This window comes from Somniosus microcephalus, chromosome 11 (assembly GCF_052327205.1).
Source record: "Somniosus microcephalus isolate GS21.2 chromosome 11, FLI_Smic_1.0, whole genome shotgun sequence".
NCBI classification, from domain to species: domain Eukaryota; kingdom Metazoa; phylum Chordata; class Chondrichthyes; order Squaliformes; family Somniosidae; genus Somniosus; species Somniosus microcephalus.
In genome coordinates, this window is record NC_140997.1 from 8,100,810 (window position 1) to 8,119,678 (window position 18,869).

The 18,869-nt window shown below is 43.9% G+C and overlaps 1 protein-coding gene across 2 annotated transcripts in view; it reads left to right on the plus strand.

The window, feature by feature from the left end:
- The window catches only part of LOC147110285 (ATP-dependent RNA helicase with zinc finger domain-like), a 332,514-nt gene that overhangs the window by 198,888 nt on the left and 114,757 nt on the right, over positions 1-18,869 (plus strand). For both annotated transcript variants that reach the window (XM_086000110.1, XM_086000111.1), the window contains exon 22: positions 2,028-2,241. In XM_086000110.1, the coding sequence (XP_085856236.1) occupies positions 2,028-2,241 (214 nt within the window). The remainder of the gene's footprint in view (positions 1-2,027; positions 2,242-18,869) is intronic.

The window sequence follows — 18,869 nt, forward strand, 5'->3', positions numbered from 1 at the left end:
GCTCAGGATGAAGGCATCAAAGTGGACGTGAGGGAATTGTTGAGCAAATCAACAGTGAAGGGTTATCGTGAAGAATTTTTTTTTCATTCATGGGTTGTGGGCGTCGCTGGCATGGCCAGCATTTATTTCCCATCTCTAATCGCCCTTGAGAAAGTGCTGGTGAGTTCGCGGCAGTCCGTGTGGTGGAAGCTTATTGTTTTTCGTAGCGGTTTGGTACAACTTACTGGGCCATTTCAGAGGGCAGTTAAGAGTCAGCCACATTGCTGTGGGTCTGGAGTCGCACACAGGCCAGACCGGGTAAGGTGTGGGTCTGGAGTCACACACAGGCCAGACCGGGTAAGGTGTGGGTCTGGAGTCACACACAGGCCAGACCGGGTAAGGTGTGGGTCTGGAGTCACACACAGGCCAGACCGGGTAAGGTGTGGGTCTGGAGTCACACACAGGCCAGACCGGGTAAGGTGTGGGTCTGGAGTCGCACACAGGCCAGACCGGGTAAGGTGTGGGTCTGGAGTCACACACAGGCCAGACCGGGTAAGGTGTGGGTCTGGAGTCACACACAGGCCAGACCGGGTAAGGTGTGGGTCTGGAGTCACACACAGGCCAGACCGGGTAAGGTGTGGGTCTGGAGTCACACACAGGCCAGACCGGGTAAGGTGTGGGTCTGGAGTCACACACAGGCCAGACCGGGTAAGGTGTGGGTCTGGAGTCACACACAGGCCAGACCGGGTAAGGTGTGGGTCTGGAGTCACACACAGGCCAGACCGGGTAAGGTGTGGGTCTGGAGTCACACACAGGCCAGACCGGGTAAGGTGTGGGTCTGGAGTCACACACAGGCCAGACCGGGTAAGGTGTGGGTCTGGAGTCACACACAGGCCAGACCGGGTAAGGTGTGGGTCTGGAGTCACACACAGGCCAGACCGGGTAAGGTGTGGGTCTGGAGTCACACACAGGCCAGACCGGGTAAGGACGGTAGGTTTCCTTCCCTAAAGGACATTAGTGAACCAGATGGGTTTTTACCACAATCCAGTGGTTTCATGGCCACCATTACTGATACTAGCTTTTTATTCCAGATTTATTTAATTAACTGAATTTAAATTCTCTTGTCCACCTTTATCCTCCTCCTTTCTACTACTTCTGTTTCATTGTTTTCCTTTCTAACGTTCTCCCCCTCTGTGTTTCTTTTGATTTTTTTTGTACAATGTGAAAATCATTTGTATGTTGCACCTTTGATTAAAAAAAGCTCTGCTGTTTGTGTGCTTGGAGTATTTTGTTGTAAAAAAAAGTCGCTGTTTAAGAAGTTGATATTTATGTTTCATTTGAGATGAGTAGACGAGTTACATGAATGACTCGTGGTTCCTGTGCGTTCTGCAGTCCAAGAAGGTTCGAGTTTATTGGAGAGAAATGAAACGTCAGTATTTGTGTTTGATAGACCATGAAGTGTTTTTTGGAGGGTGGCAGTGGCATGTCCCAGATACCTGGCAGTTTTCAGTCAGGTGTGTTGTGTGAACTTATCTCTTGAATAGTCTTGCTTGCCTACTTGTGATGCATGCAGCTGACCAGCTCTGGACTGTACTACCTTCGAAAGCTGCTGCAATCTGGTCCATCTAGGGTCACCTGCTCTGCTGATTATATGTGCACCTTGACTTGTGTGCTGAAGCTTTGTGATTTAATGGAGCATTGTTGCCCACAAAGGAGTTTTGTCACATACTTTTATCGGGTTTGAAGTTTGCTTCAACACTACTTATTGATGCTGTTGTTTTAAGTTTTTTGAAAAATAAATGGAAATTAAAAATTGGGATGTAGAGGAAAGTGATTTCTACTGTGCTGAGTTAGCTCTGCAGCCGATGCTGTGTCCAGAGCTTGCCAGGAACATAACCTTACCAAAAGGTCTCCAGCATTCGGACATTGTCCTTTTTATAACAAGGGTTCAATGTACAAATGACACTTGCTGTAAGCCAAAATGATGAAAACGCGTGGTTTGAACTGCTAAACATCAAGCAATTACTGGGACTGTTCTTTCTTTGTAGGAAAATTTGGGAACGGTTCATATTCCTTTGTCACAAGAATGGCAGCCTCCACGGAGCCACGCTACACGAGATCAGGACGCAGCTAGATAACCTGGAACTCAGCAGAAGCTGTGTGCTCAACCCCCTGGCCCCAGAATTCATCCCTCGAGCCATTCAAAACTTTACGGCTTTTTCCAGCAGACTCCAAGCATCACCTGCAAAGTCGTGTTCTCAGGTAACCCATTCTTCATTTGTGCAGTTTGTTGCTGGAGCAATCATAAATAAAACAAACATTGACAATATACACCTCCCAAATAAACAGCATGTTCAGTGTTCTAGCTGTGTGCGTGCAATATGCAGCAACAAGAGCAGTAAGGTGTATGTTCAGAAACAGTGAGATAGATTGCAAACCCATTTAAATGTGTTCGAGCTGTTGTTAATTAATCTAAATAAAAGGATGAGACGGCAAATGTGTGAGTGAGAGCCCAGTCAGTCAAGCAATATGCTTCTGGTCAGAGTGGTTTTGCCCACACATCCCAGAAGAATAGCTGATTAGACACTGCTGTTTTTAAGAACCTTTTTCATCCTCTGAAATCCAGATTTAATTCTCGTACTCTTGTACTACCCAAGCTGTGGTCTTTGGGCATTCAGCCAGCTTTGCACTACAGTCGCAATTCCATTTTAGGAGTGCTGATTGTAAATTGAGTTATGCTTCACTTGGACCCTTTTGCTGCTGTGCTTTGGTGTAGAATTCTGATTCATGACATCAATACTTAATATGTTATTTTTTATATTGATGAAGACTTTTGTTGGGTTCATTTGCTTTTCAAAGACTATTTACATCTTCTGCATATAGATTGTATTTGTGGATATAGCTGAAGGTCAAGCTATTTATATTCTACATCCGAACTTGTAATTTCAGTGCCCACAAAACTGTGTGTACCTGTGAAATAATGCTCAGCAGTTGAGAACAAAAAGAACATTAATAAGGTGCACTACAGAATATTAAAAAGCACTTTGGCACTTTGTGATCTCCTAAATAGTCCCAATATGAGTAGTGGTCAGGTGTTTTCCTAAAGGCGAAGAGAGAAAAAAGCAGAAAGAATGACTCCAGATTGTCACTGCAAACCTCTTAGCAACCATTTTCTGAGCAATATTGCTAGTGTCCTGGGAACAGGCCAAGTGCTTGCTCTTGGTTGAGGATTGAAGAAAGAGCCTTGAAGAAAGAAGTGGACAAAAGTACCTTGAGAGGTAGTTGAATTGATCTCATCAAAAACTGGAGCTTATTGCTCTGCAGGAGCCCAGTATCCACTGAATAAGGGATTTTCCCCTGCTGCCTGAAGCACTTGGAGTTCCTTGACTTGTACGCATGTGGTTGTGAGCTCTGTTCTTCGAGCTTGTGTAAACACTCGCCTGAGCCACTCAAAATATCGTCTTGCATGCAGGAAACTGAAATGAGATGGAATGTATGCAGAATAGGAATTAGTAAGTCAGCTGGTGATGTGTTGCAGGAGATGGTATTCTGCTTAGAATTTAACTTACTCCCAAGCGACCAGTTTTCACACAACATAAACATTCAGGGCAAAGATCAAAGTCTTTCTCCTGCATTACATTTCCACCTTAATCTTAACCTCATAACTGCAATCTGTGTGTAGACCACATAATAGCCACGGCACCAACTTGAAAGCGTACATAAAATAACCACAGGTGGTGGTGATCATTCATCATGGGGTGGTTGCACCGCCTGTGTACCTCCACGATTCATCACGTGGTAAGTTCTTGATTGTGAATAGGCCTTTGTAGGGGAAGTCAGAGACCAAGCAGAGGCAAAGCACTACGTTAGACGGAAGGTGAATCAACTAGGGCCATTTGTTTACATTGCATATTGGTCAGGGTGCAGTGCAAGCCAACCTGAAGAAAGGAAGAAAAATAATTCCTGTTCCCTCATTTCACCAACTACCTGGGACTGTGTTAAAAGCATCATTTTATCTTGCCTGGGGCAGGAAGGGCAAATTATGCTGATCATAAATTATCTACGTCACATTATATTATCTAGGCTGGATTATGGCCTGTAACTCAGTTCCAAGTGTCTATTGTTGTATATGTAAACCATCCAAGCCCCTCCAGTCAGTAACTCACTCCGGGTATTGGCAGTTCTATGTAGCAACTACCCGAACCCTCCATTAGGTCCAGCCTAATTCGTTCTGGGCATGAGTTAGTGTGTGTGCGTGCATGCCCTGCCACTATGGATTTTGGAGTTGCTGACCAAACAGTTTGTCTGTTCCATTGAAAAGGTTTCAGACCAAATATGTGATAGTCTACAGCCTCGAGCACTGTGATCTTAAATTATTCTTGGGATTTAAAAAAAAACTTCAAAAGGACTGTAGCCTAAGATCTTGTAAGGACATTATCACTTTTTGCAGGCTTAAGATGTGCTTTTTGATGCGTGTGAAATAGTGTGGAGACTCGAAATAGAGTAAGACGGTTTTTAATCTTTTTGGTTTGGTCGCTGATTCTTTTCACTGCAACATTAGCAGTGTTTGTTGTGTTCCTAAAGATTGCTCGTCTGTCTGACCAAACTTTGGCCTGCAGAGCTTTCAAATGCTTTATTTGACTGCCAATCACATTGCTCTAATCTCCACTTGTATGAAGGAGCCGCAGATGGAAAGTACAAGGATGACCTTGGGCAGTGCAGGCTCTTGCTATCCTCTTCGCACAATGTACGTAATGCAAGCAATCTGTTGCGCTCCTCTCTCTCTCTCTCTCTCTCTCTCTCTCTCTCTCTCTCTCTCTCTCTCTCTCTCTCTCTCTCTCTCTCTCTCTCTGTTCAGGTCTCTCCAAGCTTACACCCTGCTCTAATGAAGAGCGTATTTTGATCACCCAGATGAAAAAGTGGTGATTGATGGCAGCTCATTAAACTGTTCTGTGGTGTTATAATGTGCGAATAAAAAGCTATGTGCAATGGCCCTCAGGATCGCACAGACAGTAACAAGTTTTCACCTGATTTGTTGGCGCTCTGAGGAAATGTACTCGATGTTTGTGAGTGCTGTAGGTGTGTGTCTTTCCCAGTGTACACCATTTAAACCTGGTCACTTCAAACATTTTGTAACTAGGATGATCGACCATTGCCTTGGATTGCGCACAGTACAGACTGCACCAGTGTATTCAATGAGCTGCCTCCAATCTGAATTCAAAATTCTTTTTTCTCTTGTACCAATAAAATACCAAAAGACTGTCCTCGTTTAAGCGAACAGCAACGTGTCATTCAACCAGCCAGTACAGATAGCCACACGTAACAATTCATGGAGGCTCAGCAAGTACAGCACACCAAATGAGACAATTACTTGACCTTGTACCCGGTTTACACTCTGGGCTGCTGATATCATTCAGAGTTTGAAGTCAGGATGGGGAAGGGAGAAGCTTGTATTTTAATATAAATTCAGTAGACAATGAACCCAGATGGGATTTTGATGGAATCTTTTCAAACCCTTGCGCAGTAAATTCCAAACCCATCCAACTGAGATGAGCACACACCCCCCCCCCCCACAGGTGGTCGGAGAGAAGTTTGGAGACCCAGTTAGCTATAACTACTCTCCCGCACCTCCCAGCTGGTTACATAAACTTGAGGTGATCCAAAACTCAGCTGCCCGTGTCCTAACTCGCACCAAGTCCCATTCACCCATCACCCCTGTCCTTGCTGACCTACAGTGACTCTCGATTTCAAAATTCTTGTCCTCCTTTTCAAATCCCTCCATGGCCTCGCCCCTCCCTGTATCTGTAATCTCCTCCAGCCCCACAACCCCCCCCTGAGATATCTGCGCTCCTCTAATTCTGCCCTCTTGAGCATCCCTGATTATAATCGCTCAACCATTGGCGGCCGTGCCTTCTGTTGCCTGGGCCCCAAGCTCTGGAATTCCCTGCCTAAACCTCTCCGCTTCTCTACCTCTCTTTCCTCCTTTAAGATGCTCCTTAAAACCTACCTCTTTGACCAAGGTTTTGGTCATTTGCCCTAATTTCTTCTTATGTGGCTCGGTGTCAAATTTTTTGTCTTATAATATTCCTGTGCAGCACCTTGATACGTTTTACTGCATCAGAGGCGCTGTATAAATACAAGTTGTCGTTGCTATAGTTGAAAAACAGCACGTGCTTTGAGGCAGTATGAAGTGGGGGTGAAAGCGTTGCCCCCAAAAAGACAGACTGTCAACTATCAATTCATTAGCAAACCTGTGAACATTGAGCCTAATTATTGTAAATTTCATGTAAAGCTTCCAAATAGAAACGGCACTTTGGAAAGGGCATTTCATGGTATGGGGGAAAGAAAGCCGTTTGTACCTGATGAAAAAATCTAATTTATTAAGATAGTTCCTAATGTGCTAATAACGCGAGGAAGTGATATTGACAGAAATTAATTTCTCATCAGGTCGTTGCTCACCACTGTGAAGGCAAATTAAAAAGATACTAAAAAGGGATGTTTTTCGCCTGGTGAGGACAATCAAATGGATCAGCACAAGATTGTTGTGAAACGGCAAGGGAAATAAGTCAGACATTACTTTTGAAGTGTTGTGCAACTAGATGCTTCTAATTGTTGGGTATATTGTGCAGCTAGTTCTATTTAATTAAACTGAGAGCGAGGAATTATTTTTAAATGATGGTTGGAGGGATGGGCGAGACTGGAATTGCAGAAACTCAGCTTGTGTTGGGTTGTCACTGGCTGCATGGACGCTCGGCTGTGGAGAAAGTCTGCAGTCCTTCCTACAGTCTCATGGCATCGGGTCAAATATGGGGAAGGAGACCTCCTGCTGATTACCACCTACCGCCTCAGCTGATGAGTCACTTGGAAGAAGCACTGAGGGTAGCAAAGGCACAGAATGCACTCTGGGTGGGGGACTTCGATGTCCATCACCAAGAGTGGCTCGGCAACACCACTACTGACCGAGCTGGCCGAGTCCTGAAAGACACAGTAAGAAAGAAAGAAAGACTTACATTTCTAAAGCACCAGATGTCCCAAAGCGCTTTGCAGCCAATTAAGTACTTTTTGAAGTGTAGTCAGTGTTGTAATGTAGGAAACGTGGCAGCCTATTTGCGCACAGGCTGCAACACAGGGCTTACATGCATGCTAAACAGCGGAAGCAGCATGCTATAGACAGAGCTAAGCAATTGCACAACCAAAGGATCAGATCAAAGCTCTGCAGTCGTGAATGGTGCTGGACAATTAAACAACTAACAGGAGGAGGCTCCAGGAACATCGCCATTCTCAACAATGGTGGAGCCCAGCACGAGTGCAAAAAGACGAGGCTGAAGCATTCACAACCATCTTCAGCCAGAAGTGCCAAGTGGATGATCTATCTCTGCCTTCTCCTGAGGTTCCCACCATAACAGAGCCAGTCTTCAGCCAATTCGATTCACTCCACGTGATATCAAGAAACAGCTGAGTGCACTGGATAGACAACATCCCAGCTGTCGTGCTGAAGACTTGTGCTCCAGAACTAGCCGCGCCTCTAGCCAAGCTGTTCCAATACAGCTACAGCACTGGCATCTACATGACAATGGAAAATTGCCCAGGTATGTCCTGTCCACAAAAAGTAAGACAAATCCATTCCAGCCAATTACCGCCTCCTCAGCCTGCTCTCAATCAACAGCGAAGTGATGGAAGGCGTTGTCAACAGTGCATCATGTGGCACTTACTCACCAATAACCTGCTCACTGATGTTCAGTTTGGGTTCCGCCAGGACTCTGCTCCAGACCCCATTACAGCCTTGATAAAAACATGGACTAAAGAGCTGAATTACAGAGGAGAGGTGAGAATGACTGCCCTTGACATCAGGTCAGCATTGGACCGAGTGTGGCAGTAAAGGAACCCTAGTAAAATTGACGTTAATGGGGATCAGAGGGAAAACTCTTAACTGGCTGGATTCATACCTAGCACAAAGGAAGATGGTTGTGGTTGTTGGAGGCGAATCATCTCAGCCCCAGGATATCACTGCAGGAGTTCTTCAGGGCAGTGCCCTAGGCCCAACCATCTTCAGCTGCTTCATCAATGACCTTCTCTCCATCATAAGATCAGATAATGAAGCAGTCCGTGCCTGTATGCAGCAAGACCTGGACAACATCAGGCTTGGACTGATGAGTAACATTCGCGCCACACGAGTGCAAGGTAATGACCATCTCCAACAAGAGAGTCTAACCACCTCCCCTTGATATTCAGTGGCCGCTCTATCATCTAATCCCCCACCATCAACATTCTGGGGGTCACCATTGACCAGAAAATTAACTGGACCAACCACATAAATACTGTGGCTACAAGAGCAGGTATTCTGCAGTGAGTGTCTCACCTCCTGACTCCCCAAAGCCTTTCCACCATCTACAAGGCACAAGTCAGGAGTGTGATGGAATACTCTCCACTTGCCTGGATGAGTGCAGCTCCAACAACACTCAAGAAGCTCGACACCATCCAGGACAAAGCAGCCCGCTTGATTGGCACCACATCCACCACCTTAAACATTCACTCCCTCCACCACCGGCGTACCGTGGCTGCAGTGTGTACCATGTACAAGATGCACTGCAGCAACTCCCAAACCCATGACTTCTAACACCTAGAAGGACAAGGGCAGTAAGCGCAGGGGAACACCACCACCTCCAAGTTCCCCTCCAAGTCACACATCATCCTGACTTGGAAATGTATCGCCATGACTTCATTGTCGCTGGGTCAAACTCCCTACCTAACAGCGCCATGGGAGTACTTTCACCACACGGACTGGAGCGGTTCAAGAAGATGGCTCACCACCACCTTCTCAAGGGCAACTCTGGATGGTCAATAAATGCTGGCCTTGCCAGCGACGCCCACATCCCGTGAATGAATGAATAAAAAAAAATGTAGACCCATGCCTTGCTAAATGCCTTCACCACTTATAATTCAACTTGCACCTAAAACGAAGCGTTTTGCATCCTGACTAATTTCCAGTTAAGTCATCTTGACCTGGGTCCCATAGATATAGTCTGCTGGCCTCCATTCTGTAAGTATTTCTAGCTATTTTAGCACACTGCATGAAATAAGTCCAGAAAAATGTTCTACTTTTATTACATTATGGTCTATGTCAATAGTCAGAGGAGGTCTCGAGATTGCAATTGAGAATGGAATTCAAATATTCATAAATGCAGTAATGAGGAAAGGGCGTGTAGGCTGGTATTTTCTCTCCCTGCTGCCTTTTTCACAAACCAGTGCTCAGAGGTACTATATTTGTATGCATAAATGTTTTTAAAATCAAATTGATCAAGCAAGATGACAGACACACTTTAGAAGTGGGCAGGTGAAGGGGAAGGACTGAATAGAATCTAGTTTTTGTGTTTCCTGAATTGCTTTTTGATGTTTGGCAGAGGTGGGGGGGAGGAGCAGGGATAGGCCATTTAGCGCCTCCAGCCTGTTCCACCATTCAGTTGGACCATGGCTGATCTGTACCTCGACGCCATTTACCCATCTTTGCTCTGTATCCCTTGATAACCTTACCTAAGAATGTCAAGACTGAAAATTTCAGTGGACCCAACATCCACAGCCTTTTGGGTGAAAGAATTCCAGCTTTCCGCTGCCCATTGTGTGAAACCGTGCTTCCTGATTTCACTCCCGAATTACCTTGCTCTCATTGTAAAGTTCTGTCCCCTTGTCCTGGATTCCCCCACCAGAGGAAATTGTTTTCTGTATCTACCCTATCGAATCCTTTTAGCTTAGATCTTCCTTCAACCAACTAAACTCAAGGCAATACAAGCCAAGTATATGGAACCTGTCCTCCTAATTTAACCCATTAAATTAGAATTCTGGTGAATCTGTGCTCTACCCCTCCAAAGCTGAAATATCCTCGTTGTGCAGCAAAACTGAATGCAGCACTCAAGATGTGTTTGAGCGAGGCCCTGTATTAAATCACATTTTGAGATTGAGACAAGTGAATAAACAGTGGAACACTTAGCTATGGAAAGTGATGGTGAGTTAGAGGGTCCTTAGTTTAAACTTTTAAAGATTAGTATCTGTGTGATTTTAGTTTAAGGAGGGGGGAGTGAAATTATGGCCCAGTTTAATTCCTCCAACGACCTGTCACCAGCTGCAAGTTTGTAAATTAGGTATGATCTCTTGAGTGGCACTGGAGACGGAGCTGTTGCAAAAGGATAGGCAATAAATGGAACCAGGCATGGGAGCAGCTTGTCAACATTTTCAAATTGGATTTCAAATATAAAATGATTTCTGTCCAACTTTTATAAATTTTTGGTCTGTTTAAAGAATAGCAAGTACATCAGGAAGTTTTTTAAAGCAGTTTTGTACAACAGTTATTGCCATCCTGTACATGTTATTATACATGCTGTATTTCTTGATTCTATACTATCCGAAAGCTCTACCATTGGCTAGTGTTGTGCCAGCATTGTGGGCAAAGATTACTACAAAGTGAACCTGCCTATGTCTGTAAATTTTTACCTTGCATTCTTCAAAGTAATTATATGCTCAATGCATGATTGCTGAAATCAGCCCTGTGTGCACAAGTTAGCAATTTAATACAAAAAAAACTTGCATTTATATAGCATCTTTCACAACCTAGAAATAGGAGGATAGATCAGATGAATGCATGGCTGGAGAGATGGTGCGGGCTTCAGTTTCCTGGGGCATTGGGACCGGTTCTGGGGGAGGTGGGACCTGTACAGGCCGGACCTCAACAGGGCTGGAACCAATATCCTTACGGGGAGGTTTGCTAGTGCTGTTGGGGAGGATTTAAACTAATTTGGTAGGGGGATGGGCACCAGGATGTAACATTAGAAAAGGGAAATAAAGTGCTCAAAGGATTGGGAGAGGCAGAGAGCACTAAAGTAAAAAATATTAAGGTATTAGTTGGGGTCCAACTAAGAGAGAATACAGGATGGTCTAAGGTGGGTTTACAGTGTATGTATGTGAACGCATGAAGCGTAGTAAACAAGGTCAGTGAGCTGCAGGCACAAATAGCCACATGGGAATATGATGCTGTGGCAATAACTGAGACCTGGCTCAAAAAAGGGCAGGATTGGGTATTAAATATTCCTGGTTATCAGGTGTTCAGGAAAGACAGTGAAGGAAAGATAGGAGGTGGTGTGGCAGTATTGGTCAAGGAGAATGTTGCAGTGCTGGAGAGGGAGGATGTCTTGGAGGGGTCAAGGACAGAATCTATATGCCTAGAGTTAAGAAATAATAGAGGTGCCATTACACTAGGTGTATTCTATAGACCACCAAATAGTGGGAAAGATATGGAGGAGCAAATTTGCAGAGAAATTAGAGAGAGGTGCAAGAACGATAGAGTAGTAATAATGGGGGACTTCAACTATCCTAATATAGACTGGGATTGTAATAGTGTAAAGGGCAGAGAAGGGGAAGAATTTCTGAAGTGTGTTCAGGAGAACTTTCTTGATCAGTATGTTTCCGGCCCGACGAGGGAGGAAGCATTGCTGGATCTGGTTCTGGGGAATGAGGTAGGTCAAGTGGAGCAAGTGGTCAGTAGGTGAACATTTAGGGAACAGTGATCATAGGATCATAAGGTTTAGATTAGCTATGGAAAAGGACAGGGAGCAATCTAGAATAAGAATGTTTAACTGGGGAAGGTCAATTTCAGTGGAATGAGAACGGATCTGGCCCGGGTAAACTGGAATCAAAGATTGGCAGGCAAAACTGTAGTGGAACAACAGGCTGCCTTTAAAGAGGAAATAGTTCAGGTACAGTAGAGTTACATTCCCACGAGGGGGAAAGGTAGGGCAACTAAAGTCAGGGCTCCACGGATGACGAAACAGCCAATATGTGAAGCAGAAAAAGAGCGTGTATGACAGATGTCAGGTTGCAAATACATCTGAGAATTAAGCTACATATAGAAAGGTCAGAGGAGAAGTGACAAAGAAAATAAGAGGGGCAAAGAGAGGGTATGAGAATAGAATGGCAGCCAACATAAAAGGTAATCCAAAAGTCTTCTATAGGCATATAAATAGCAAAAGGGTAGTAAGAGGAGGGGTGGGGCTGATTAGGGACCAAAAAGGAGACCTATGCATGAAGACAGAGGGCATGGCTGAGGTACTAAATGAGTACTTTGCATCTGTCTTCACCAAGGAAGAGGATGCTGCAATAGACATAGTTAAGAAGGAGGTAGTGGAGACACTTGATAGGATAAAAATTGATAAAGAAGAGGTGATGGAAAGGCTAGCTGTACTTAAAGTAGATAAATAACCAGGAGCGGATGGGATGCATCCTAGGATGCTAAGTGAATTGAGTGTGGAAATCGCGGAGGTACTGGCCATAATATGCCAATCCTCCATAGATACGGGGGAGGTGCCAGAGGGCTGGAGAATTGCAAATGTTACACCATTGCTCAAAAAAGGGTGTAAAGATAAACCCAGCAACTACAGGCCAGTCAGTTTAACCTCGGTAGTGAGGAAGCTTTTAGAAACCGTAATCAGGGACAAAATTAACAGTCACTTGGATAGCTGTGGATTACTTGAGGAAAGCCAGCACGGATTTGTTAAAGGCAAATCGTATTTAACCAACTTGATTGAGTTTTTTGATGAGGTAACAGAGAGGATTGATGAGCTTAATATGGTTGACGTGGTGTACATGGATTTCCAAAAGGCGTTCGACAAAGTGCCACATAATAGGCTTACCAGCAAAGTTGAAGGCCATGGAATAAAAGTGACAGTGGCAGCATGGATACGGAATTGGCTAAGTGACAGGAAACAGAGTAGTGGCGAACGGTTGTTTTTCGGACTGGAGGAAGGTACACAGTGGTGTTCCCCAGGGGTCGGTACTGGGACCACTGCTTTTCTTGATATATATTAATGACTTGGATGTGGGTGTACAGGGCACAATTGCAACATTTGCAGATGACACAAAACTTGGAAGTATAGTGAACAGTGAGGAGGAGAGGACATAGACAGGCTGGTGAAATGGGTGGACACGAGGCAGATGAAATTTAACGCAGAAAAGTGTGAAGTGATGCATTTTGGTAGGAAGAATGAGGAGAGGCAATATAAACTAAAGGGTACAATCCTAAAGTGGGTGCATGAACAGAGAGACCTGGGGGTATGTGTGCACAAATCATTGAAGGTGGCAGGGCAGGTTGAGAAAGTGGTTAAAAAGGCATACGGGAGTCTGGGACTCAAATAGAGGTATCGAGTACAAAAGTGTGGAAATTATGATGAACCTGTATAAAACACTTGTTCGGCCCCAACTGGAGTACTGTGTCCAATTTTGGGCACCACACTTTAGGAAGGATGGGAAGACCTTAGAGATGGTGCAGAAAAGATTTACGAGAATTATTCCAGGAATGAGGGACTTCAGTTACATTGATAGACTGGAGAAGTTCTCCTTGGAGCAGAGAAGATTGAGAGGAGATTTGATAGAGGTGTTCAAAATCATGAGGGGTCTGGACAGAGTAGAGAGAGAGAACCTGTTCCCATTGGCAGAAGGGTCGAGAACCAGAGGACACAGATTTAAGGTGATTGGCAAAAGAACCAAACGCGGCGTAAGAAAAAACCTTTTTACGCAGCGAGTGGTGAAGATCTGGTATGCACTGCCTGAAAGGGTGGTGAAGGCCCTTATCTTTCAAAAGGGAGTTGGATAAGTATTGAAAGGAAAAAAATTTGCAGGGGTACGGGGAAAGGGCAGGGGAGTGGGACTCGCTGAGAGTGGGCATGGGCTTGACTAGCTGAATGGCCGCCTTCCATGTTGTAACCATTCTATTCTATTATTCTATGATAACCTCCAGATGCCCTAAAGAGCTTTACAACTACTGAAATATTCCTGAAGTGTAGTTTTGTTGTAATGGGGGGGAAATGCGCCACCCAATTTGTGCACAGCAAGCTCCCACAAACAGCAATGAGATAAGTAATCAGATAATCTGTTTTTATTTATGTTGGTTGAGAGCTAAATGTTATCCAGGACACTGGGAGAACTTCCGTGCTCCTCTTCGAATAGTGCCTTGGGATCTGAGAGAGCAGACAAGCCTCTGTTTAACATCTCATCAGAAATACAGCAGCTTTGATAGCACAGCACTCCCCCAGTATTGCTGAGTGTCAGCCCAGATTATATGTTCAAGTCTTTGGAGTAAGACTTGAAGCTATGACCTCTAACTCAGATCAAAGTGCTACACCCTAATACAAAGCCACCTAATGCCAGAATCCCTCTTCATTATCTCACTACGTACAAGGTTACTCGTAGATTGAGAGAACAACCATCAATGCTGGAAATCTGAAAGGCACATCAGTCAGCACCGAAAGGACAAGCTAACCTTTCAGATGAGCCTCTGGATCTGCATGCAGTGTAGCACATGCATGATCCCAGGAGTCGTTTATTCTGGTTCCTGCGCACTCTGGAGTTTTCTCACTATATCAAGGCTGGAAAAAAGATGAATTTCCTGCAATTAAGGCTTCTGTGCCCTGCGTCAGTGCTGCTGCTGTTCACACCACTGATTACTTGAATTGGGGTGAAGTCGGTTGACTTGTCCACCTGTAAGAATAAAATAAGTAGGAGAAAATACTTGCCTTTATGGAGCACCTTATCGTGTTGACCAATATCTAAAAGTCCTTCACACAATGAATTACTTTCGAAGTGCACTGCCTGTTATGTATGCTTGCCCTGTCATATAAAATATAAAATACGCTTTATCCCCTTGTATAATAGATGCACATTCAATTTAACACTTGCTTCATGAGCCTGGGTTCATTCAGTGTGATGCCAAGACGTTACTGTGCAACACCACTCCTGTTTAAACAAGAATTGCATCCATTTTTTTAAATGCATCAAACAGTTGTGCAGCATATTAATGGAGAAATAGATTTGGGGGTCATTGAAATCATCAGCCCAGTGTTTAGGTCCAGCAGAAAAGGCCAATGGGTAGTGTGTTGCATTAACAGAGGAGTTGGCCACTGGAGTACCGTGTGTAGTCCTGTATTATGGTTACCATGCCACAGGAAGATTTTTTTGCTTCTTTTAATGCTATAATTTCATAGCATAGATACATTTAAAGGGGCGCTAAATAAACAACAAAATCAATCTTTACACAAAGCAGCTAATTTTGTCGGCAATGTTGATGTCTGGGTGAGGACTGGGAGAGTAAGTAAGATACAATAAAACTCAAAATACATAAATTGATTTGTCATCTTAATAAACCTAAACTTGCAGACAGCGATGGGCAGTTTTCTTCCAACTTGCATCAGGCCTGCATTGTAAAACTGGATTAAAAGAGACAACTTTTAGCTCCACATATGGGCCCATTAACATGGAATCTGAATTAAAACTAATGTTCTAATTCTGAAACATACTCTACGGCACACATACAGGGCAGGAGTAGCTTCACTTAGACTATTGTACTTTATAGGAGCCTCTGACCCAATGTAGCTGCTCATCATGTTAGGCAGATGAGTCACTGTGTGTCCACTTGGCTTTTAATGTTACGTGTGACTCATTGTGTACTGAGTAATGTGTTGAAGTTTAACCTCGGGGAGAGTGCATGCCAGCATGTGGTGAACAGTGATGTTCTATTAATCCGCAACAGTTGATGGCTCAATTAAAGATTTTTGTTGAGCGGCTCAGTGACAGATTTTAATTGGACCATATGGCCATGCTGCATTGGGGATGCTTTATGGAAGTCAGCTTGATTTCTCTCATCCTGCCCCACTCACCCGGCTTCCCTTGCAAGGAAAGTGAAGGCAGTTGGGATGGATTGATGGTTCCAGACCATTTTATGTTATTAGCGGCATTGTTCGGTTCATGAAATGATACTTGCCATGAATTGTTTCCCTTCCATTTAGGATTATCTCAGAATAGACTGAACTTTTTGATAAGACTCAATGGACCTGTAAAAGGCAGCGTCAAAGACATTGTTTCTGTGGGATGTGTAATTAAATCTCTGTAAATTACCATGACAACACTTGAATTCATTCTATACTAGCTATAATTACATTTTGAAAGTGTCAATTGTTAGACTAACATGGAAATCTGGAATATCTTTTTATGCTGGTATTCAGTAAGCACCCTGCTGCCATGCCAACTCATTGCTGGTATTTCCTTCCCTTGTCTGTCTTTCTGGGTTTTTTAATTTTGTTCCTTCAGTTTTGTCCTCCTGACTCTCAACATTTGCCACTCACTGGCAGGCGAAGGGAAGAAAGCAAAAGCTACTGCCCAGTATATTTTTCCTCACTACTTTTGAAATAACAAGATGTTCAGTGCAACACCTTTATTTACTGGAAATCTAGTTTCATTTATTTTACTGTTATTATGCTGGTGTGATTTTTGAAGGGATAAACGTTTTACTGGTTCTATTAATTTTGTTTGGACAGCCTGGTTTTATCTTTGGTAAAGCACTTGTATTATTCACACCAGAATCTCTGCATATATAAATATATTGGGACATCCAGAGCATGTCGGGCATTCCACTTCGCTACACATGCAAATTTCTACGTCATAGTTTTTTTTTAAAGGAAAAAAAATCTTTAATGATATCAGCAAATAGAGATGGTATTTGCCTGTCTGATTATGATGCCTTACCAGCATGTTTGCATGTATTGATTGCTTGTGCCTGACCAGCAGAGGGCATGTGACAGAGACAAGCAAGGCAGTCTAGTTTAGTTTCAGTTTCGTTCTAGATGCATCACTAGCATGATGTCTCCTGTAAATGCTGTTCAGAGTTGAACAAGCTTTAGATTAAAAGACAATCTCTTTCATAAATGTCTCGTCATTGAACCCACAAAGAAATCAATACATGGTGTCAGAAGTGATTGAAAGAGATGAAGAGGAAAAATCTGAAGTTAAATCAGCTCTCCACAAATTAGCAAGCCAAAAGAGAACATCGTTACTTACCATTAGAGAATAGCTAACGAAGTGAAAAATGGAAGGTTTACTCCCACCGGCGAAGCTTCAGTTGACAGGTAATGTGGCTGAAAATTGGAGAAGGTTCAAACAACGTGTGGGGTTGTATTTATCAGCAATCGGAGCTGACGAGAAAAGTAATAAAAGGAAATCGTCACTGTTCTTGCATGTCGTGGGTGATGAAGTGCTGGAGGTGTATAATAACTTCACATTCGCTGCTGATGGAGACAAAATGAAGCTAGATAAAATAATGGAACAGTTTGAGGCCTACTGCATACCTAAACGTAACGTGACGTTTGAGAGGCACAGATTTTTCACGTGTACAGAAAACGGGTGAGACTATTGATCAGTATGTGACTGAACTGAGAAACAGAAGCAAATCGTGTGAATTTGGGGGACTGACAGACTCGCTGATAAAAGACAGACGTGTGTGGTATTCCAGATAATGGTCTAAGGGAAAGACTGCTAAGAGAGCAAGATCTAGACCTGGGAAAAGCCATAGCACTGTGTAGGGCTACAGAGACTGTGAAGTTGCAGGCAAAGGAGCTGTTCAGTGACAATAGCTGCAACGTGGATGCAGTGAGAAAGAACGGATACAAACCGTTTAACAAAACGAGCGCCAATGTGAAAAAAGAGGCGTGGCCAGCGAACGAAAATGAAAGGGACAATCGAAAGTCATGTAGTCGATGCGGTACACAGCATCCACCAAAAAAGTGTCCAGCATATGGTAAAAAATGCAATAGTTGCAACAAAAACAACCATTATGCCCGTTGCTGCAAGAACCAAGTGCAACAAAGCAAGGTCCATGCAGTAGATGAAAGCGACATAGAGGAGTTCTATGTAGATGTTGTGTCTGAAAACAAAAAAGAGTACAAAGACCTATTTAAGGGTCTAGGCTGCATTCCGGGAGAACACACGTTCAGAGTAGATAAAAGTATGACACCGGTCATACATCCATGCAGAAAAGTTCCGTTTGCTCTTCAAAAGCAACTGAAGGCAGAGTTGGACAGGATGGAAAGCCTGAACGTGATTCGGAAGATAGATGAGCCAACTGAGTGGGTGAGTTCCCTCGTCGTAGTGGACAAAAAGAATGGAAAGCTCAGAATTTGCCTGGATCTAAGAGATCTAAACAGAGCAATAAAGAGAGAGCACTTCAAGCTTCCTACACGTGAGGAAATCATGGCACAGTTTGCAAATGCAAAGTATTTCAGCAAGTTAGATGCATCATCAGGATTTTGGCAGATGAAATTGGACGAAGCAAGTTCAAGACTGTGCGCATTCAACAGTCCATTTGGCAGATACAGATTCCTAAGGTTACCATTTGGCATTGCCTCAGCTCCTGAAGTGTATCACAAAACTATCCATATGATCTATGAGCACCTGGAGGGAGTTGATACATCAATGGATGACATCATCGTATGGGGAACCACGAGAACTGAGCATGACGAGAGACTGAAAAAAGTGCTGGAAGCAACAAGGAAAACAAACCTGAAGCTGAATAGAGAGAAATGCCAGCTCGGGGTGACAGAACTGACATTCGTGGGAGATATCCTCAGCAGTGAGGGCATCAGACCAGATCCCAGAAAGGTGTCCGCCATTGAGAATATGCCAAAGCCACAATGCAAAAAGGACGTGCAGAGGTTTAATGGAATGGTCAACTACATGGGTAAATTCATATCCAACCTCTCAGAAAAGATGTCGCCACTGAGACGACTAACTGAAAAGAACATAGAATGGGAATGGAATCATGAGCATGAGAAGTCATGGAGCGATCTAAAGAAACTGCTCACAGAGGAACCAGTTCTGAGGTTTTATGACCCAGCGAGACCCATCAAGATATCATCAGATGCATCACAGAGTGGGCTCGGTGCCGTTCTTCTGCAAAAATATGACTACTGGCAACCTATTGCATATGCATCGCGCTCACTGACAGACGCGGAGACGCGATATGCTCAAATAGAAAAGGAGCTGCTCAGCATCACATACGCCTGTGAAAGATTTCACCAGTT